The 21,220-nt window shown below is 70.8% G+C and overlaps 4 protein-coding genes across 4 annotated transcripts; 2 read left to right on the plus strand and 2 right to left on the minus strand.

Annotated features, from left to right (window-relative positions):
- Positions 1-756: 756 nt before the first annotated feature.
- Positions 757-4,873, minus strand: BAX (BCL2 associated X, apoptosis regulator). The gene is made up of 6 exons (XM_058822757.1): positions 4,749-4,873; positions 4,578-4,626; positions 3,248-3,409; positions 2,070-2,205; positions 1,892-1,996; positions 757-1,549 (listed from the first exon to the last, which is right to left on the minus strand). Exons 2-6 carry the CDS (start codon positions 4,604-4,606, stop codon positions 1,448-1,450), a joined length of 534 nt encoding a protein of 177 aa, XP_058678740.1. The 5' UTR covers positions 4,607-4,626; positions 4,749-4,873; the 3' UTR covers positions 757-1,447.
- Positions 4,874-5,119: 246 nt separating this feature from the next.
- Positions 5,120-7,276, plus strand: CD37 (CD37 molecule). The gene is made up of 8 exons (XM_058822687.1): positions 5,120-5,469; positions 5,602-5,674; positions 5,756-5,880; positions 6,205-6,279; positions 6,377-6,481; positions 6,557-6,727; positions 6,802-6,885; positions 7,199-7,276. Exons 1-8 carry the CDS (start codon positions 5,404-5,406, stop codon positions 7,274-7,276), a joined length of 777 nt encoding a protein of 258 aa, XP_058678670.1. The 5' UTR covers positions 5,120-5,403.
- A 339-nt stretch (positions 7,277-7,615) lies between these two features.
- KASH5 (KASH domain containing 5) lies at positions 7,616-10,012 on the plus strand. The gene is made up of 12 exons (XM_058822688.1): positions 7,616-7,664; positions 7,738-7,812; positions 7,892-8,072; positions 8,157-8,206; positions 8,425-8,795; positions 8,896-8,946; positions 9,021-9,098; positions 9,178-9,234; positions 9,333-9,392; positions 9,507-9,571; positions 9,650-9,701; positions 9,770-10,012. Exons 1-12 carry the CDS (start codon positions 7,616-7,618, stop codon positions 10,010-10,012), a joined length of 1,332 nt encoding a protein of 443 aa, XP_058678671.1.
- An 89-nt stretch (positions 10,013-10,101) lies between these two features.
- On the minus strand, positions 10,102-21,173 carry LOC131570340 (aldehyde dehydrogenase family 16 member A1-like; the record flags this gene model as incomplete). Its single annotated transcript, XM_058822689.1, is given in 25 exon segments — positions 10,102-10,152; positions 10,154-10,273; positions 10,573-10,782; positions 10,784-10,951; positions 11,264-11,407; positions 12,055-12,108; positions 12,281-12,385; positions 13,463-13,585; positions 13,805-13,981; positions 14,071-14,245; positions 14,386-14,463; positions 14,733-14,794; positions 14,987-15,059; positions 15,192-15,328; positions 15,528-15,587; positions 15,589-15,633; positions 15,874-16,091; positions 16,961-17,045; positions 17,047-17,100; positions 17,492-17,679; positions 18,215-18,292; positions 19,210-19,370; positions 19,456-19,582; positions 20,429-20,531; positions 20,999-21,173. Coding segments are annotated over 25 exon segments (2,892 nt in total), but the record flags the coding sequence as incomplete, so codon positions are not given.
- Positions 21,174-21,220: the final 47 nt, after the last annotated feature.

The raw sequence follows: 21,220 nt of genomic DNA on the forward strand, positions 1-21,220 counted from the left end.
GGCTTGGCTCGGCCCCAAGGCCAAGGGGGGAGCAGCGGCCCCACACGCCCGGGGGGGACCACCCCCAAAATGCCCCGAATTCACCCCAAAATCCTTTCGGCCCCAAATGGCCCTGGGGGGGAAGGGGGGGGTGAAGGACCCCTCCCCACCCCTCCCCCATCCGGCAGGACCCCCAACCCCCGAGTTGCTGTTGGACAAAAGGGGGAGAGGCCCCTGAGCCCCCCCACCCAAAACGGCCCCGCATCCGCCTCCCCCCCCCCCAAGCCAAGTGGGAAAAGCGAAAGTGAAAGCGGCGCTGCCCCCCTTCCCCCGAATGTCCTGTCCTCCCCATCCGCACCCCGAGACCCCCGAGGGTTTTTTCTGGGGGGGGGGGACCCGCCCAGGAAGCTCCGCGTTCGCCTTTTTTTTTTTTTATTTCCATGGAAATTCCCGAGATACAAAAACCAAGGTACAAAAAAAGAGAAGAAAAATCCATGACGGAGAAAGGCGATATTGGGGGGGGGGGGGGGGCGGGGGGCAAAAAGGCGGGGCCCCCTATTTTGGGGAGGGGCGGTTCCCCGTGACGTCACCGCCGAGAAACCGGGGGGGGGGGGCGGGGGGGGGGGGCACGGGGGGACCTCCAAAAACCGGGAGGGGGGAGGGGGTGTAAACGGGGGTGCGGCCCCCCCCACCCTGAGAGCCCCCGCCCCGGGAGGGGGGTATTGCACCTGGGGGGGCCCTTTTGGGGGGCGGGGACCCCCAATAAATACTCACCCTACAGCCATGGCTGTAACCCAACCCCCCCCCCCCCCCCGGGTCATTCTGGAGGGGTCACAGAAACACCCCCACACCCTGGGGGGGGGAGGGGGGTCACAGAGACACCCCAACCCCTCCAGGTTATTCTGGAGGGTCACAGAGATACCCCGACCCCCCCAGGGCATTCTCAGAGACACCCCACCCCCCCTGGGGGGGTCACAGAGACACCCCGACCCCTCCAGGTTACTCTGGGGGGGGGTCACAGAGACACCCCAACCCCTCCAGGTTGTTCTGGAGGGTCACAGAGATACCCCCGACCCCCCCAGGTCATTCTGGGGGGGGGGTCACAGAGACACCCCACCCCCCCTAAGGGGGTCACAGACACCCCAACCCCCCCAGCCACCCCCACATCGGGGGTGGAACCGCAGGATTCCCCCCCCACCTCCCCACTCGAAGCACCACAAACCGAGGGCAGGGCAGGGCTGGGGGGGTCCCCACCCCCCAAACCCCCCAAATTCCAGCTGTGGTCTCTGGGGGGGTCTGGGGGATAGAGGGGAGGGTCCCCCAGCTCGCCCACCGCCCCACGATCCAGGTGAGCGAGTGGTGTCGGTTAAAAAGCCCCCGGGCCCCGGGGGTCAGCACCATCCCTGCCGGCAGGGCCAGTCCGGGGGGTCCCAGGAGGGGGGCACAGACCGTGCCCCCCCCCCAGAGTCTAGGACATCTTCCAGATGGTCAGCGAGGCCGTGAGCACGCCGGCGGCGAAGATGGTGATGGTCTGCCAGGTGGGGGTCCCGAAGTGGGACAGGAGCCCTTCCTGGGGGGGGGAAAGGGGGGCGAGGTCAGCACCCCGAGCTGGGGGTCCCCAAAACCTCCCCCAGAACCCCCAGAACAACCAGCCCACGGCAGCTGGGAAAGGGGGGACGGAGGGAGGATTTGGGGTAGGTTTGGTGTGATTTGGGGGTAAATTTGGGGCAAATTTGGGGTAAAAGGGAACATTGGGGAAAGGAGATTCCCCAACAGGCCCCCCAAGGAATGGGGGGTTTGGGGTGTTAGGGAGGGGTCAGGGGCACAGACCCCCAAGGAATGGGGCATTTGGGGTACAAGGGAGAGGGTGTTAGGGGTCAGCCCCCCGAGGAATGGGGGTCTGGGGTCTCACCCATCCGCCCTGGGCCTGGATCCAGGCCAGCACGTGCTCCTGCAGGTACTCCATGGTCCAGCGCAGGATGGTCTGCACCAGCTCCGGGACCTTGGTGCACAGAGCCTGCCGGGGACGGGAGGGGGCTCAGGGGGCTCAGGGGGGCCCCGGGGAGGCCTTGGGGGGGCTCCACACCCACCTTGAGCACCAGCTTGCAGGCAAAGTAGAAGAGGGCGACCACGCGGCCCCAGTTGAAGGTGCCGTCGGCGAACATCTCCCGCGCCACGCGGAAGAAAAGCTTCTTGGGGGCGTCACAGCCCACCTGCTCGATCATCCTGGGCACGGCACGGCACGGGACAGCACGGTACAGCGGGCAGGCAGGGGGCAAACGGGCCGGGAGTAAATTGTGGTGAGCTCATTCTGGGAGGGTCACAGAGACACCCCAAAACCCCCTCGGGGGGTCACAGAGACACCCCAAAACCCCCAGGTCATTCTGGGGGGTCACAGAGACACCCCAAAACCCCCTCGGGGGGTCACAGAGACACCCCAAAACCCCCAGGTCATTCTGGGGGGGGTCACAGAGACACCCCAATCCCCCTGGGGGCGTCACAGAGACACCCCAAAAACCCCCAGGTCATTCTGGGGGGGTCACAGAGACACCCCAATCCCCCTGGGGGGGTCACAGAGACACCCCAATCCCCCTGGGGGCATCACAGAGACACCCCAAAAACCCCCTGGGGGGGGTCACAGAGAAACCCCAATCCCCCTGGGGCGGGGTAACAGAGACACCCCGACCTCCCTGGGGGGGTCACAGATACAGCCCTACCCCCTCAGGTTATTCTGGGAGGTCACAGAGACACTCCAACCCCTCTGGGGGGGGTCACACAGACACCCCGACCCCCCCCAGCCACTCCCCCCCGTAGTAGATAGGGTCAGGCGCTCGGAAAATCTCGCGATGTCACGAAAAGCAGTAGAATCCCTCTCCCCCTAACTCCTAGTGATAAGGGATCACCCAAGAATGCAGTCCCCCCCTAACATTAGTAACTTTCGACTCCTTACTAACCAATTACAGTAAAGTAAGACCCCCTGACGTAGAGAAAAAACTTTCCCAGTATAAAACCCGACGAGACGGGACAATAAACGTCTCGAACCGTCCACCATGCTGGTGTCCGCGTGTATTCTTAGCCCAAGCGACCCTAGAGAATTTAAGTCGCCGCGCCGTTTCCTCAGAACCGAGTCGCCTCGCCTTGCATCAGAAAGCAACACCCCCCACTCGAAGCACCACAAACCAAGGGCAGGGCTGGGGCTGGGGGGGTCCCCAAGCCCCAGCTCCCCCCCCAGCCCCCAGCTGCGCCCCGGGAGCGGCAGAGCGCCCACCTCTGCAGCTCCATGTTGCTGTCCAGCTCGTCGCCGATGCGGCGCAGGCACTCGCTGAGGCGCTTGGTGTCGGGGCTGCTGGGCTGGGGCTGGCCCAGCTCGGCCTCGCTCAGCGCCACGGCCTGGGGGTCCCCGCAGCGCTGCACGCGGTCCCGCACGAACCTGGGAGCCCCGGTGCTCTGGGTGACCCCCGGATCCGGGGAGCCCCCTTGGCTCCTGAGACCCCCCTGGTGCTCTGGGTGACCCCCGGATGCGGGGAGCCCCCAGTGCTCTGGGTGACCCCCGGATATGGGGAGCCCCCGGTGCTCTGGGTGACCCCCTGGTGCTCTGGGTGACCCCCGGATATGGGGAGCCCCCGGTGCTCTGTGACCCCCTGGTGCTCTGGGTGACCCTGGGATGCAGGGAGCCCCCGGTGCTCTGGGTGACCCCCCAGCTCCTGGGACCCCCCCCTTGGCTCCTGAGACCCCCCTGGTGCTCTGGGTGACCCCCGGATCCGGGGAGCCCCCCCAGCTCCTGGGAGCCCCTGGTGCTCTGGCTGACCCCCCCAGTGCTCTGGGTGACCCCCCCAGTGCTCAGGGTGACCCCAGCCCTCTGTCCCACCCTTCCCCCAGGGTCACACCTGGAGCACAGCTCACCCCCGTGTCCAGGGCACTCTCAAGACCCCCTGATGTCCCCCAAGCCCCCCCTGGGATCCTCTCGTGTCCCCCTAATTCCCCCCTCGCTCCCTGCGTCCCCACAGCTCTGCATGCTCTCAAGCCCCCCCCCCCCAGCTCTGAGTTGCCCCCGCACTCTGTGTCCCCCCAGAATCCCCACAAGTGCCCCACAATGTTCCCTCCCAGTCCCCCTTGTGACCCCCCATTCCCCTCCCAGTCCCAAGGTCCCCCCAGTGTCCCCAAAGTCCCGTCCCAAGTCCCCCTGCAATCCCCGTGTCGCCCCAGTCCCCTCCCAGTCCTAAGTAACCCCGTGTCCTCCCGGTGTCCCCAAAGTCCCCTCCCAGTTCCAATTCCTCCCCACACCCCTGTGCCCCCAAGTCCCCTCTTTGTCCCCCGAATCTCCTCCCAGTCCGAAGTCCTTCCTGTGTCCCCCAAATCCCCGCACACCCTGTGTCCCCCCCAGTCCCCTCCCGGTCCCAAGTCCTTCCTGTGTCCCACAAGTTCCCCCCTTGTCCCTCCCAGTCCCCTCCCGGTCCCAAGTCCCCAGTGTCCCCAAAGTTCCCCCGTGTCCCCCCCAGTCCCCTCCCGGTCCCAAGTCCCCAAGTCCCCACCCGTGTCCCCAAGCCGCCCCTTGTCCCCCTCGGCCCCGCCCGTTCTCCCGCCGCTCCCCTACTCACGCCCGCAGCAGGATCGCCCCGGTCTGCATGATCTGGTCCGAGGAGGCCCCTGCGGACAGCAGGGCGCTCACCGGGCAGTACCGGCCGCCCACCGACCCGGCCTGCCGCCGCCGCCGCCCCGGGCCGCACAGGCCGCGCCCCGCCGCCGGTCCCGCCGCTCCCCCCACTCACCGCCGCCCCCTGGTGGCGGGGCGGGCTCGCCGCCGCCAGCCCCGGCTCCGGGATCGGCCCCGGGATCGCTGCCGCCTCCGCCGCCGCCTCCGCCGCCGCCGCTCCGCTGGGCCGAGGCCGCCGCCGCCGCCATCGCGCCCGGAACACGTGGGCCCCGCCGCCGTCACGTGACACCGGCGGGGGCGGGGCGCCGCCTCACGTGAGCGGAGCGGCGATCGGTGCATGGGCGGGGCTGATGTGAGGCCCCGCCCTTTGGGCCGTCGCTCATTGCTCGGTCCCGACCCCCGTATAGGCCCCTCCCTTTTGCCCGTCGCTCGTCGTCCGGTCCCGCCCCCTCCCGGTTTCGGCCCCGCCCCCGCAGCCCCCCGGGACCCCCGGGATCACCGCCCGGTCCCGGGGGTCACGCCGGGGGTCACAGCCCAGCCCCCGGGGGTCACACCTGGGGTCACACCGGAGGTCACACCGGGGTCACGGCCACCGCCGTCCGTGGGGGTCCCGGGGCGACGCCCCCGCGGCGCTTCCGCCGCCCCCGGCGCTTCCCGCGGGTCCCGAGGCGGCGGCGCCGGGCGGGGCGGGAGGGGAACCGGGGCCCGGGGACGGTTCGGGCTCGGGGTGGGCTCGGGGTCCGTGCGGGTGCGACCCCCGAAGCGCAGCCATGAGCCCCAAGAGCTGCCTGGGCTGCACCAAGTGCTTCCTCTTCCTCCTCAACCTCTTCTTCTTCGTGAGTGGGGCTGGGGGGGGGGACTTGAGGGGCTGGGGGGAGATGGGGGGACCTGAGGGGACCCGGGGGGGCCTCCCAGTGCTGGGGGGGCACTGGGGGTCCCCCGTGTCCTGACCTGCGCTCCCCCCCCAGTTCCTGGGCATCCTCCTCCTCGCCTTCAGCTTCTGGGTCCTGTTCGACCGGCAGAGCTTCGCCGCCGTGCTGGGTAAGGCGCCCCCAAATCGGGGGGCACCCCGAGAGCTGCGGCATCCCCAGAGGGTCCCTGACCCCCCTTCGGTGTCCCCAGGGTCGCCGGTGCTCAGCCTGAGGCTCTGCTCCTACGGCTTCTCGGGGGTCGGCATGGCCACCATGCTCCTGGGCTTCCTGGGCTGCCTGGGGGCCCTCAAGGAGGTCAAGGCCATGCTGGGGCTGGTGAGTCGGGGGGCTCGGGGGGGCCCAGGGGGGTTCGGGGAACCGGGAGGGTGCGGGGCGGCTGTGCTGCAACTTCCTGGGGTGACCGCAGGGACACGTGGTGCCACCACATCCTGCACCGACCGGGGACAGCAGCGGGGAGGGGGGACCCTGTGGGGTGGGGAGGGGCTGGGGGGCAGGTCCGGCTGACCCCGGAGGGGCTGGGGCCAGGTCCGGCTGACCCCCACCTCCAGGGTCCGGGGGGCAGGTCTGACTGACCCCCGGTGCTGCGGAGGGTCGGGGGGCAGGTCCGGCTGACCCCCACCCCCCGGTTTGTCCCCAAAGTATTTCGGGCTGCTGCTGCTGCTCCTCGCTGCCCAGATCACCGTGGCCATCATCGTCTACACGCAGCGCGCCGCTGTGAGTGCAGGGGCCCCGTCCCAGCTGGGGGGGACCCCGAGGGTCGGGGGGGACCCCGGGGCTCGGGGGGCGAGGCTGTGCTGACCCCTGTCCCCAGCTGGCTGCCAAGGTGGCCGCCTACACCGAGGAGCTGATCCGGAGCTACCCAGCCCAGGGACCACCTGGGGACCCCCACGAGAGCTGGGACGCTGTCCAGCAGCAGGTGAGACCCCCTCCCACAAAAGGAGCCCAGGACCACCCCACGGCCACCCCGCTGACCCTCTGCCCCCCTCCCCAGCTCGGCTGCTGTGGCTGGAAGGGACCCCAGGACTGGGAGCAGCACGATGGGGACGGGGACAGAGCCATCGCCTGCTCCTGCCTCAGGGCACCCAACAGCACCCACGGGAGCCCGGGGGTGCTGCCCCACGGCCGCTGCCCCACGGCCGCCCCCCAGGACACCTTCCCCACGGTGAGGCACGGGGCAATCGGGGGGTCCTGGAGCTCCATGGGGGGCTCCAAGTGACCCCCCAGCCGTCACCCCAGGGCTGCAAGGAAAGAGTCCAGAGCTGGCTGGCCGGAAACCTGGTCACCATCGTGGGGGCTTGCATCGGCATCGGCCTGGGGGAGGTAGGGGGAATGCCCTGGGGCTGGGGGCGCTCGGAGGGCTGGGGGGGTATGCCCTCGGGCGGGGGGCTGAGCTGGGGGGGGGCCTGGGGTGCTCGGAAGGCTGTGGGGGGATGCCCTGGGGCGCGGGCTGAGCTGGGGTGGCTGGAAGGCTGTGGGCCCATAGGTGGGGTAGGCTGAGGGGGCCTTGGAGGGTTCAGGGGAGGGTCCTAGGGGATTCAGGGTGGCCAGAAGGGTCGGAGGGGGTTCAGGGTGGCCGGGAGGGGAGTCAGGGGTCCGAGGGTTGGGGGGGGCTGATCCTGCTCTCTGCTCCCAGCTCTCCCTGCTGATGTTGTCGATGTTCCTGCTCCGGAACCTGGACTCTCGCTACGAGAAGCTGCTGCGGGGGCTCTGAGGGGGCCGGGGTGGTGCGGGGGGGAAGCGCGGAGGGCTTTGTGCTTCAATAAAAGCTGTTGGGAAGCAGCGGAACCGGGACGGGACCGGGAGGGTGCCGGGACGGGACGGGGAGCGCGCGGAGCAGCAGGGCCACGCCCCTCCCCTCTGACCACGCCTCTTTCGTCTGCCCCGCCCCTTTCTCTCTGAGCGGGAAGGGCTCGCGCCAGGCACCGCCTCTCTCCTCGCCGTGAGGCGATTCCCGCCCCCCCCCCTCCCCAACGGCTGCCCCTCAACCCCTCAGCGGCGCTCCCGGGACCCCCCGGGACCCCCGACACCGCCCCGGAGCGCCCCGAACACCATGGCTGCAGAGGTTCCCTGCGCCCCGGGCGCCGGCATCCCCCTGCCAGGTGCGGGCACCATGGGGGAGCGGGGTGGGTGACGAGGCGCCGGGCCCCTCCATAACGCGTGTCCCCCCCTCAGCCCCTGCCGAGAGCGGTTGCTCGGACGAGTTCGCTCTGGACTGCACCTTCGCTGCCTGCGACCCCGAGCGTACAGGTAGCCGCAGCCCCTGGGGCCGAGGTGGCTGCAGCCAGGCTGAGGTGGTGGTCCCTGAGCCCTCGGTCCACCCGCACAGGGCTGGTGCAGCCGCAGCGGGTGGTGGAGTACGTGGCGGCCATGACCGGGCACAGCGGGCACGACGGGCGGCTGCGGGCGCTGCAGCAGGCCCTGGACCCCGCGGCCGCGGGCACGGCGCTGGACTGGAGCCGGTTCCGCAGCGCCATGGGCGCCTGGATCGCAGCGTGCCGGCAGGACGGGTCAGTGCCCAGAGATAGATGGGCCCGGTGCCCTGTGCCAGCAGGACCGGTCAGTGGTGCTGACCCACGGCTCCGTCTGTGTAGGGCCGAGGAGCGGGACGTGGCCACTGGTGACACTGGAGCAGTGCCAGCAGGTGGGCATTGGCACGGGAAAAGGGAGTCGGGGTGGCCCCGATGGGGACACAAACACAGCCCGATGGGGACACAAACACAGCCCACTGTGTCCCGTCCCACAGAGGACGAAGGACGCTCATCCCCAGCAGCTGCCCAGCTCCAGGGTGACAACACAGACACCACCAGCCCGTAAGTGCCCGCTGTGGGGACACCCCGCCATCCCTGGCCGTGCTCCCAGGAGCACCCCAGGACCTGTGGGACTCCCCAGCAGCGCCGAGGCCGCGGGGCTGCGGAGCCGTGCTCGGCAGCTGGCGGCCCAGAACACCAAACTGCAGCGGGACGCCGAGCTGGCCGAGGAGCTCAACGTGCGCCTGGCCGAGGAGATTGCGCAGCTCCAGGCGCAGCTGCGAAGGTGCTCCCGAGGGGCTCCCGAGGGGCCGGGGGCTGGGACTGCGTCCTGGCAAGGCTGAAGCGCCGTTTGCCCCTGGCAGCAGCCGGCAGGCGCTGGAGCAGGCCAGGGCGGCCGTGGAGGAGCTGGACGACATGAAGGCCGTGGTGAAGCGGCTGGAGGACGAGAACACCGAGCTGCGTCGGCAGGCACGGCACGCGGTGAGAGGCTGAGCGGAGGTGCCCCGTGGTGCCACGCTGTCACACGGTGTCCCCTCACAGCCGGTGTCCCCTCACGGCCGTGCCCTCCCTCCCTCCCCAGGAGAAGGAGCAGCGCAGCCTGTGCTCACAGGCCAAGGGCCTGCAGGAGGAGGTCAGCCTGGCACTGGGGGCTGCCCCAGCGGGGCAGTGCCACAGGGAACCCCAGCCCTGTTTCACCCCTGGCAGAACCAGCGGCTCCTCGCCGAGGGCCAGGGACTGCGGGAGCAGCTCCAGGCGCAGGCGGCTCGGGTGGCCAGCCTGGAGGTGAGCACGGTGGCCATGGAGCTGGGGGCTGTGTTGGACAGTGACAGTGCTGAGTCCCTGTCCCCATCCCTCTGCCCAGGCCCAGCTCTGCCGTGGCACTGCCCTGCTCTCTGCCCGGGACACTGCCCTTGCCCAGGTGAGCGCTGCTCAGTGACACTGCCACTGCCTCAGCTGTCACCAGGGCCACCCCTGGCCCTGTCCCCCAGCCCCTCACTTCCAGGCCCTGTCCCACAGGCAGGGCAGAGGGCGCAGGAGCTGACAGCAGCACTGGAGGAGTACGAGCGGATGGTGCAGGTACAGCACACCTGCCCTCGGTGTGGGCCCAGACAGCAGCCACAGAGCCCCTGGGTGGGCACAGCAGAGCCCCAGGGTCAAGGACCCAGGGTGACACCCCCTTCTCCCCCACAGGAATTGCGCCTGGAGACGACGCGGCTGCGGCAGCAGCTGGGCCAGATGCGGGACGCCTGGGCCATGTAGGGGGGCACACGTGGGCAGGGGACGTCCTCGGGAGCCTTCACCTCGGCGTCCTCACCCTCTTCTTCCTTCCACAGGCGCCCATGGTCCCCACGCAGCCAGCTGGAGCTCCAGGCCATGGCGAGCCCGGTAAGGGTGGGCTCGGGGGGACCCTGCAGGGCCACCCCAGCACTGAGTGACCCCGGGGCTCTGCCCAGGACACGGGGGACAAGCAGGAGGAGGAAGACGAGGAGGAGGATGCAGGGACAGCAGGAGGAGGCCTGGAGGGCGGCCCCGAGGAGGTGGCCAAGGCGGTGGCGCCCCAGGTGCCGCTGTCACCGTGGACGCTGCTGCTGTCACCGTGGGTTCTGGTACTGCTGGCGCTGCTGGCCCTGCTCCACCTCTTGCCCCGCCAGTGGCCCCAGCCCCAGCTGCGCCACCGGAGCCCCCCGCCCCTGTGAGACCCCCGGTAAAGGCCGTTTGGGCAGCGCCGTGTCCGTCCCAGTCTGTACCGGCTCCCCCAAACCTGTCCCAGTCCCCCCAGTGCACTCACGCAGGGCCAGAGCAGGGTGTCAGCATCAGCTTTATGGGCACTGCACGGGGCCAGGCCGGGCCCCTCCCTGGGTCCCTCCGCGGCTCTGCAGATCCCGGTGTGGCCCCCAGGGGCCTCCAGCAGGGAGCTGGGGGGTCCCCGACTCTCACCAGTGGCACAGGGTGAGGGCCTGGCGGTCCTCAGGGCATTCCCAGTATTCCCAGTGATCCCAGTATGCAGGAGCCCTCCCAGTACCGTGTCTGTCCCCAGGTACCGCTCGGCCACTCAGGTCCCATCCTGCTCCAGTCTCGGGGGTCCCTGTGAGGGCTGGGGGGCGCTGAGGGGAATGAGCTCCCAGTGCTCGCCGGTGCTCCCAGTGACCCCAGGACAGCCAGCACCCCCCGTGTCCCCAGTGTCCCCAACACGCACAGCGCCCCCCGTGCCCTCGCCTCCCTCTGCAGTGCCCCCAGTGCCCCCCAGTGTCCCCACCTGGGCACAGGGTCTCCTCCACAGTGCCCAGAGCACCGCCAGCAGGCCCAGGGCCCCCCCAAGCGCCCCCAGCAGCAGCAGCCCGTGTCCGGCGGGGCCGGGGGGGCCCTGCCTGGCCCCCAGGGTCCCCTCGTGCCGCTCCTGCCGCTCAGCAGGTCTGCTCAGCGCCGGGCCTGGGGGGAGACGGGGGTCAGCAGCTGTCCTGGGGGGGGTTACGGGGGTCTCCCGGGGGTCCCGGGGGGGTACCTGGGCGGCAGCGCAAGCGGGCGCAGCCGGGGAAGTGGGGGGGTCTCCCTTGCAGCCCCCCCAGGTGCTGCACCAGGGTCTCCAGCAGCTGCGACACGTTCACCCTCTCCAGCCGGACACAGCCCTGGGGGTCCTGGGGAGATGGCACAGGAGCCCGCCCGGGGGACCCCAGACCCCTTCTGAACGCCCTTGGAAATGCCAGAAATGCCCCAGAGCTCCTGCACGCCCCCCAAGACCCCCAGAGTAACCCTGGACACCTCAGGGAACCCCCAGAGACCCCAGAGGCCCCCAGAGTAGCCCTGGACACCTCAGGGAACCCCCAGACCCCTGTGGGGACCCCAGAGCCCCTCAGACCCCAGACTCACCTTGGCCTCCCCTGGACCACCCAGAGCCCCCCTATTCCCCCCCTCCAGGACCCCCAGCCCTCCCGGGGACCCCCACCCACCTGGATGTGACACTCGGCCATGAAGTGCAGCTGGGCGAGAAGGGTCCTGAGCAGGGGGGCCAAGTCCCTGCCCGCCACCCCCAGCATCCGCCGCAGAGCCAGCGCCCCAAAGTGAAGCCCCCAGAGATCAGAGCAGGCGCTGTCCTGGGGGACCAGGGCAGGTCGCGATTTGGGGGGTCAGGGGTCTCGGGGGGGGCAGGAACAGGGAGGGATTTGGGGGGTCAGGGGTTGCGGAGCGGGGCAGGAACAGGGAGGGATTTGGGGGGTCAGGGGTCTCAGGGGGGGACAGGAACAGGGAGGGATTTGGGGGGTCAGGGGTCTCAGGGGGGGCAGGAACAAGGAGGGATTTGGGGGGTCAGGAGTCTCAGGGAGGGCAGGAACAGGGAGGGATTTGGGGGGTCAGGGGTCTCGGGGAGGGCAGGAATAGGGAGGGGTTTGGGGGGTCAGGGGTCTCGGGGGGGGCAGGAACAGGGAGGGATTTGGGGGGTCGGGGGTCTCGGGGGGGGCAGGAACAGGGAGGGATTGGGGGGTCAGGGGTCTCGGGGAAGGGCAGGAACAGGGAGGGATTTGGGGGGTCAGGGGTCGTGGGGGGTGGGGCAGGAACAGGGAGGGATTTGGGGGGTCAGGGGTCTCGGGGGGGGCAGGAACAGGGAGGGATTGGGGGGTCAGGGGTCTCGGGGAAGGGCAGGAACAGGGAGGGATTTGGGGGGTCAGGGGTCGTGGGGGGTGGGGCAGGAACAGGGAGGGTTTTGGGGGTGGGGGGCACACGTGGGATTGGGGGTCTCGCTCACCGGCTCCAGGTTGCTGGGCATCGCCACGGGGTAGTCGAGGAGCAGCCAGGGGCTCTGTGGGAGGGGTCAGGGGGTCCCCAAAAACAGCCCGGAGGGCTGAAGGGGCGCTCAGGGGATCCCCAGCGACCCTTTGGGGGTGAAGGGGCGCAGTCAGGGGGTTTTCGGGACCCTTCCCTGGGAATGAGGGAGTCTGGGGGGGTCTCGGGGGGTCCCGTGGGGGTCTCACCAGGTTGTTCAGGTGGGCGCTGAAGGTGCTGCTGATGGGGTTAAAGCCGAACGAGCAGCAGCTGCCGAGGGCGGGCAGGGCCAGGAGCAGCAGGATTGGCGGCACCTGCGGGGGCGGCACCGGGGGGGCTCTCAGGGGGTCCCGGAGGGGCTCTCGCGGGGGGGGGGGGGGTGCGAGGGTTCCCCACTTACCAGAGCAGAGCAAGGGGGGGACACGTCCATGGCGGTGCCGAGCTGCGGACGGCGCACGGGGACGCGCGAGCGCTCCCGGAACCCCCCCCCGGGACCCCCCAGGACCCCCTCGGGATCCCCCGGGACCCCCTCGGGCCGCCGCGGAGCCGCCGCCGAAAGCGAAAGCGGGAGCGGGCCGGGAGGGGGCCCAGGAAACCCGAGAGGGCAGCGGGACGCTCCGAGCCGCCCCCTCGCACCCACCCCGCGGGGCCCCAAGAGCCCCCTCCTCACCCCGGGACCCCCGCCCCAACCGCGCGGGGGCTCCGGCGCTCGAGACCCCCGCCCGGCCCCGCTGAGCTTTGGGTGCGGCTGCCCCGAGCGAGGGAGGGGGGCCGGGGCGTCCGGGCACGTGCAGGGGCGGGGCACCCCCAAAAACGTCCCCCCCAAAATATCCCCCCCCAAATTGTCCCCCCCAAAGTTTCCCCCCCCCCCCCACTGCAGCCCGAGACCCCAGCGGTCCCCCCAAACACAGACACGACAGCGGCTGCTGCTCGGAGCGCTTTACTGGGGAGGGGTCCCGAGGGGCGGGGCTGGACGGGCACAGCGCGAGCTCCGAACTCCTCGCAGATTGGGAGGGGTCTCAGGGGGCGCCCCCTGGCAGCCAAAGGCAGCGGGGGCGGGTGCAGCGCAGCTCCAGCTCCCGCTCCGTGCCGGGGGGGGGCTCCTGCCCCGGGGCCCCCAGGAGCCCCGCCGGGACCCCCCAAACGCGGGGGACGCTCGCGGCAGAGGCCCAGTCACAGTCCTGGGGGGGGGGACGGGACATGAGAGGGGACAGCCGGGGGTGCTCCCCCCACCCCAAAGCCCCCCACAGCAGCCGTCCCACGGCTCGGGACCCCCAAAACGTCACAATCCAGGGCCCACCCCCCTTCCCCCGCGTGCCCTCCGCTGTCCCCTCCCCCGTGTCCCCACATTGTCCCCCCCCCCAAATGTCCCGCACCGCCCCCGCACTCACCGCGTCCCCCCCGCACAGCCACAGCCCGTCCGGGCGCTGCCGCGCCAGGCGAGGTCCGCAGCCCCGGGAAGCGCCGGAAAGCACCGACAGGGCCCCCCCCGGCAGCCCCGCGGCCACCAGAGCCTGGGGACACAGGGGAGGGGGCGGCGTCACCGGGGGGGTGGTCCGGGCGATGGAAGGGGACGGGGGGTCCCGGAGGGGTTCGGGGGGGAACGCGATGGGCACAGGGGGCACAGGGGAGGTCCGGGGGGGACACAGGGGAGCTCCCGGAGGTCATAGGGGGCACATGGGGGTCACCCGGGGGTCGGGGGGGGGCATCACGGGGGGATCTCGGTTCCGCACCTTCCGCAGCCGCTGTGCGGCACCGGCGCCGCCAGGGGGCGCCATCACCACGACCGCGTTCCCGAGCGCCAGCGCCGGGAGGAGGAGCTCCAGCGCCAAGGGGCGGGGCCAGCCCCAGGCCACGCCCAGCACTCCGAGAGAACGCCTCGTCAGCAGGGCCCGCCCCCCGGGCAGCTCCTGCAGCGGGATTGGTCACGCCGGATCAGAGCCCACGCCCACTCACCGAACAGACGCGCCCCTTCCCCACCCCCTTTGACCACGCCCACCTGCACGGCCCCGCCCGCGCGCTCCGCTCGCTCCGCCCAGCGCAGCAGCGCCCCCCGCAGGCTCCCGCTGGTGTCGCCGCCGTCACCTTCCTCGGGGGTCCCGGGACCCCCCGGCAGCGCCGCCGCCGCCCCCCGCAGCACCCGGGCCCGCGCCGCCCCCGGCAGCCGCCCCCACCTGAGGGGGACGAGGGCGTCGGGCACCGAGCCCCCCTCCCCGAGGGGTCCCGAGGTCGGGGACACCCCTGGAGGGGTCGGGGACACTCCGGCGGGGACGGGGACACCCCCGGGGGTCACCCCACCCACCCCCGCACTCACCCCGGGGCGGCCCCGCGGGCGGCGGCCACGGCCTGGGCCAGCTCGGGATCGCCGGGGTCATCCAGGGTCACCGGGGGGCTGTGGGGGGGACAAAGGACACCGGGGTCAAAGGGCACGGCCATAGGAAGGGGCACAGGGACCCCCACGAGAGGAACAATCAGGGGGGTCCTGAGGGGCACACGGGACCCTCTGGGGGGGCAGGATGGGGCTGGGACCAGCCCGGGTGGGGGGAAGAAGGGGATCCCGGGGTGCTAAACTGGGGTCCCAGACTTGGCGTTCTTGTCCTGGCATCCCCCAAGTTTGGGGTCTCCGTCCTGGGGAGGGGTCCCTGTCCCATAAGGGGGTACCTGAGCGGCTCCTCTGCCTTGGGGGGCTGTTCCCAGGGGGGGCACCCGAACTCTCGCAGCACCTGCAGGGAGTGTGGGGCGGGCAGAGCCCATCTGCAACGGCACAGGACCCCCAACCCCCACCCTGGGGACCCCCAAAACCCACCCCACCCCCCCCCCAGGACACCTCCACATTCCTCCGGCTTCTCCAGGACCGCCCAGACCCCCCTGGACCCCTCCCAAACCCACCCAGAGCCCCCCTTGGCTCCCCCCACCTCATGCAGGTCGCAGCCCCCGAAGGGCTCGGGCGGTTCCAGGGAGTTGAGGGACACCAGGCCCTGGGGCAGCCTACGGAGGGGTCAGCGCTCAGCGGTCACTCCCGGCCTGGCCTCGGGCTCAGGGGGCGCCGGTCACTCCCGCCCTCGGGCTCAGGGGGCGCCGGTCACTCCCGCCCTCGGGGTCAGGGCTGGTGGCGGTCACCTGTCCGCCGTGTCCAGGGCCACGGTGATGTCCTGGGCCCAGAGGGTGGCGGCGGTGGCGTGGGGCAGCGCCGAGGCCACGGCCACGGCCTCGGAGGGGCCGCGCACGGGCAGCAGCACCAGCACCGGCCCCGGGACCTGGGGGGGACAGGGGGCGCTCAGAGGGTCCCCAAGGGCACCCCCGACCCCTCAGGGGCACCCAGGGGCACCTCCAACATCCCCCAGGGGCACCCAGGAGCAGTCAGGGGTACTCCCGAGCCCCCCCAGGGGCACCCAGAGGGTCCCCAAGGGCACCCCCAACGCCCTCGGGCGCACCCCCGACCCCCCGGGCACCCACCGGCTCCCGCAGGCAGCGCGAGGTCGGGGCCACCCCCGAGATCAGCGTGGGGGGGTAGAAACGCCGCCCCCCCCCCCGGCAGCGCCGGCAGAGGAGCCTGGAAAACCTGGGAGGAAAAATGGGGAGGGGGGGGGGTCCCAATGAGGGGGGGGGGGACACTCAGAGCGACACCTGGGGCAGCCCCAAAGGGACCCCACAATGTCCAGGAACCCCCAAACCCCTCCCGCACCCCAAAAACCTCCAAATTTCCCCCAGAAAACACCCCAAACCCCCCTCCCCTGCCCACCCCAATGTCCAGGAACCCCCAAACCCCCCAAACCCCACACCCGGCGTCCCCCCGGGTCACCTGCGCCCCCTCCTCCCGCGCCTCCCGCAGCAGCTCCTCGGGCGGGGGCGTCCCGGGGGGCAGCGGCCCCACCTCGGTCCGGGGGTCCGTGGGGTCCCCCAGGCGCAGCCCCCCGAGCCGGGCCCGGAGCCGCCGCTCCAGCGCCGGGACCACCGAGTCCTGGGCCAGCAGCACGCAGCCCCCCGAGGCGGGCAGCTGGGGACAGACAGGGACAGCAGGGACATCGTCAGGGACCCAAAGGGACAGCAGGGACAGCAGCAGGGACAGCAACAGCAACATCGTCAGGGACAGCAGGGACATGGTCAGGGACCCAAAGGGACAGACAGGGACAGCAGGGACAGCAACAGGGACATCATCAGGGACAGCAGGGACAGCAGGGACAGCAGGGACATCGTCAGGGACCCAAAGGGACAGCAGGGACAGCAGGGACAGCAGCAGGGACAGCAGCAGGGACAGCAGCAGGGACAGCAGGGACAGCAGGGACAGCAGGGACATCGTCAGGGACCCAAAGGGACAGCAGGGACAGCAGCAGGGACAGCAGGGACATCGTCAGGGACCCAAAGGGACAGCAGGGACAGCAGGAACAGCAGCAGGGACAGCAGCAGGGACAGCAGCAGGGACATCGTCAGGGACAGCAGGGACAGCAGGGACATCGTCAGGGACCCAAAGGGACAGCAGGGACATCATCAGGGACAGCAACAGGGACATCATCAGGGACAGCAGGGACAGACAGCGACATCGTCAGGGACAGCAGGGACATCGTCAGGGACAGGCCAGGGAAACGCACACACCGACCCTGAAACAAACCCAAACGCCTCCCAAAAAATCCCCCCCACAAAAACCTCGAAACGAGCCCAACCTCCTCCTGAAAAACCGCTCCAAACCCACAAAAAATCCCGAAAAAACCAACCCTGAAACCTCCCCGAAAGGCTCACCAAAAAAACCCTCAGAAACCAGCAAACCCCCACAACCCCCCCCCAAAAAACCCCAAAAAATCCTCCAAAACCTCCCCAAAAAGCCCCCCCTCCCCAAAAACCTGGAAAAACCCCCAAAATTCCCCCCAACCCCCCCCGAGCCCCCAGCCCCACCGTGGCCACAGCGGCGGCGCTGGCGCTGTCCAGGTCGGCCGAGTCCAGCACGATGACAACGAGCCGGCCCCCCCGGGGACCCCCCCCCCAGGCGCGGCCCCCGCAGCGGGGACCCCCAGAGGTGGCACCGGAGATGGGCCTGGGGACAGGGACAAAGACACGGGGACACGGTGTGGGGACAGGGACATGGGGACCCCCAGAGGCGGCACCGGAGATGGTCCTGGGGAGGGGGACACGGGGACGGGGACGGGGACAGAGCGTGGGTACAGGGACCCCACTTTGGGGGGGGGGTGGTCCCGTTGTTGTCCCTGCCCCCTGGGCGTGCCCCCCCCGTTGTTGTCCCCTCCCCCTGGGCGTGGCCCCCGTTGTTGTCCCCTCCCCCTGGGCGTGGCCCCCCTTGTTGTCCCCTCCCCCTGGGCGTGGCCCCCCGTTGTTGTCCCCTCCCCCTGGGCGTGTCCCCCGTTGTTGTCCCCTCCCCCTGGGCGTGGCCCCCCGTTGTTGTCCCCTCCCCCTGGGCGTGGCCCCCGTACCTGCTCGGTTCCCGTCCAGGTGACCGCGGCGATCCCGGGGTGGTCGCGCAGGGCCCGGGGCAGGGCCGGGGGTCCCGCCAGGACGTTGAGGACCCCCGGGGGCAGCGCCGCCCCCTCCCCGCCCAGCTCCGCCAGCAGCAGCAGCGGCGGCGCCGCCGCCGGGGGGGCCACGAGCACGGCCGTGTTCCCTGGGGGCACCGGGGCGGGTGGGGGGCGCTGGGACCCCCACAGGGACACCCCGAAACCCCCAAAAGGGGCTGGGACACCCCTGGGACCCCCCGGGACCCCCAAAACGGACTGGGACACCCCTGGGACCCCCAAAAGGGGCTGGGACCACCCTGGGACCCCCCCAGGGACACCCCAGAACCCCGGGACCCCAAAGGGGGCTGGGACACCCCAAAAGGGGCACCCCCCTGGGGCTGGGACCCCCACCCAGGGCTGGGACCCCCCGGGTTAGGACCCCAAAAAGGGACACTGGGACACCCCAAAACTGCTGGGACTCCCCGCAGGGACACCCCAGAAACCGTGGGACCCCAAAAGGGCCACCCTCCCAAGGACAGCCCAGAACAGCCGTCCCCATTTGTCCCCAGTGTCCCCATTTGTCCCTGTTTGTCCCCAGTGTCCCCAGGCTCCCCATTTGTCCCTGTTTGTCCCCAGTGTCCCCAGGCTCCCCATTTGTCCCTGTTTGTCCCCATTTGTCTGCAGTGTTGCCCCTGCACTCACCCATGGCCAGGAGTGGCCCCAGTTTCCAGAGCAGCTCCGGCAGCGAGCAGGGACCGGCCAGGACCAGGGCCACCACCCCTGGGGGGACAGGGAACCCATGGGGACACCGTGGGGACACCGTGGGGACAGTGACACCGTGGGGACAGCGAGCAGGAACCGGCCAGGACCAGGGCCACCACCCCTGGGGGGACACCACAGGGACAAGGCACAGCCAGAGACGGTGAGGGGACCCTGTGGGACAATGGCACCCACCCGAGGGCCCAGGGGACACCTTGGGGACCCTTGGGTGACACTTTGGGACAATGGCACCCAGCCGAGGGCTCAGGGGACACCTTGGGGACACTCTGGGGCCCTTTGGTGACAGTGGCACTCACCCAAGGGCCCAGGGGACACCTTGGGGACACCTTGGGGACACTCTGGGGCCCTCTGGGGACAGTGGCACTCACCCAGGGGACACCTTGGGGACCCTTTGGGGACCCTCTGGGGACAGCGGCACTCACCCAGGGGACACCTTGGGGACACCTTGGGGACACCTTGGGGACAGCGGCACTCACCCAGGGGACACCTTGGGGACACCTTGGGGACACCTTGGGGACAGTGGCACTCACCCAGGGGACACCTTGGGGACACTTTGGGGACACTCTGGGGCCCTCTGGGGACAGTGGCACTCACCCAGGGGACACTCTGAGGACAGTGGCACTCACCCAGGGGACACCTTGGGGACACCTTGGGGACAGTGGCACTCACCCAGGGGACACCCTGGGGACACCTTGGGGACAGCGGCACTCACCCAGGGGACACCTTGGGGACACCTTGGGGACACCTTGGGGACAGCGGCACTCACCCAGGGGACACCCTGGGGACACCTTGGGGACAGCGGCACTCACCCAGGGGACACCTTGGGGACACCTTGGGGACACCTTGGGGACAGCGGCACTCACCCAGGGGACACCTTGGGGACCCTTTGGGGACACCTTGGGGACAGCGGCACTCACCCAGGGGGCGCCACCGCCCCTCGGGGGGCTCCAGCCCCCGCAGCGGCCGCAGCCCCGGCTCCAGCTCGGCCCCGAGCGTCCGGCGCAGGGGGCGCCCCCCGGCCAGGGCCAGCAGCGCCCCCAGGGCCGCCCCGGGGTCACCCTCGAGCGTGGCGGCCAGCCTGGGGGGACACGGGGGTCACACGGGGGTCACCCGGGGGTCACACGGGGGTCACCCGGGGTCGCCCGGGGTCAGGGGTCACTCACCCGGCCAGGCGCTGCCCCCGCCGGGGCCCCCCCAGCCCCGCCCAGGCCTCGGCCGCCGCTGCCGCCGCCGCCACGGCCACGGCCACGTCCGAGCCGTCCCCGGAGGGCACCGCGGCCACCACGCGGCCTGGGGACACAACAGGGGACGGACACTGAGCGCTGCACACCGACCCCGAGCCGTCCCCGGAGGGCACCGCGGCCACCATCCGGCCTGGGGACACAACAGGGGACGGACACTGACCGCTGCACGCCGACCCCAAACCCCGACCCTGAGCCCACCCCCATGACCCTGCCCCAATCCCTGACCCTGCTCTGCCCCAGTGACCCCAAACCCGTGACCTTGACCCCAATCCCTGTCCCCTGTGTGTCCCCAATCCCTGTCCCTGTCCCTCAGTGTCCCCTGTGTGTCCCCAATCCCTGTCCCTGTCCCTCAGTGTCCCCTGTGTGTCCCCAATCCCTGTCCCTGTCCCTCAGTGTCCCCTGTGTGTCCCCAGTCCCTGTCCCTCAGTGTCCCCTGTGTGTCCCCAGTCCCTGTCCCCGTGTGTCCCCTGTCCCTCAGTGTCCCCTGTGTGTCCCCAATCCCTGTCCCTCAGTGTCCCCTCGGTGTCCCCAATCCCTGTCCCTCAGTGTCCCCTGTGTGTCCCTGTCCCCGTACCCGTGGTTGCCTCGCGGCACTCGAGGCTCTCCCTGTCCCCTGTGCATCCCCTGTCCCTCAGTGTCCCCTGTGTGTCCCCAGTCCCTGTCCCCTGTGTGTCCCCTGTCCCTGTCCCTGTCCCCTCGGTGTCCCCTGTGTGTCCCCAATCCCTGTCCCTGTCCCCTCGGTGTCCCCTGTGTGTCCCCAGTCCCTGTCCCCTGTGCGTCCCCTGTCCCTCGGTGTCCCCTGTGTGTCCCCAATCCCTGTCCCTCGGTGTCCCCTGTGTGTCCCCAATCCCTGTCCCTGTCCCCTCGGTGTCCCCGGTCGCTGTCCCCGTACCCGTGGTGGCCTCGCGGCACTCGAGGCTCTCCCTCCCCTCGGGTCTCAGCCAGGTCCCGTTCACGAAGTGTCCGAGGCTGCGCCCGTGGGACTCCAGCCACGCCTGGGGGACAGGGGGGACACAATGGGAGCCCTCCCCAGGACCCCCCCCCCAGCACAGCCCGAGACCCCTCTGGGACCCCCCGGGACCCCCCCAGCCCCGGCCCAGCCCTCCCCACACCCCCAAGCGACCTTGGGCCCACGGGGGGACTTTGACCCCGACGCACCCACGGCACCCCGGGCTCCCCCCGGGACCGGGACCCCCCCAGGACCCCACCAGAACTCCCCTATCCTCACGGGACCCCCCAAAGCCACCCCAATTCCCCCCCGGTGCCTCCCCCAGCCCCATTATTTCCCTCGGGACCCCCCCCAGACCCCTCCCGAGTCTTGAGGAAGATCCCTAGAGCCCCCCGAGACCGCCCCGGACTCTGAGGGAACCCCCAGAACCCCCCCGGAGACCCCCAGGACCCCCCCGGAGCACCCTCACAGCCCCCCCAGGACCCCCAGGGGGACCCCCAGGGCCGCCCTCACCTCGCCCGGGTTGGGCCCGCCGGGGATCGGCCCCTCCTCCATGGTGGCGAAGATTTCGGGGACCGAGGGAGCCCCGAGGGCCGCCAGAGCCGCCATCACCGCCGAGCAACCACCGAGACGGGCGGGGCGGGCCAGAGCGGCCCCGGAAACCACCGAGATTCGCCGGAAGTGGCCAGAGCGGCACCGGAACCACCGAGATTTCCCGGAAGTGGCCAGAGTGGC

The sequence above is a fragment of the Ammospiza caudacuta genome, chromosome 34 (genome assembly GCF_027887145.1).
Source record: "Ammospiza caudacuta isolate bAmmCau1 chromosome 34, bAmmCau1.pri, whole genome shotgun sequence".
In the NCBI taxonomy this organism is placed as follows: Eukaryota; Metazoa; Chordata; class Aves; order Passeriformes; family Passerellidae; genus Ammospiza; species Ammospiza caudacuta.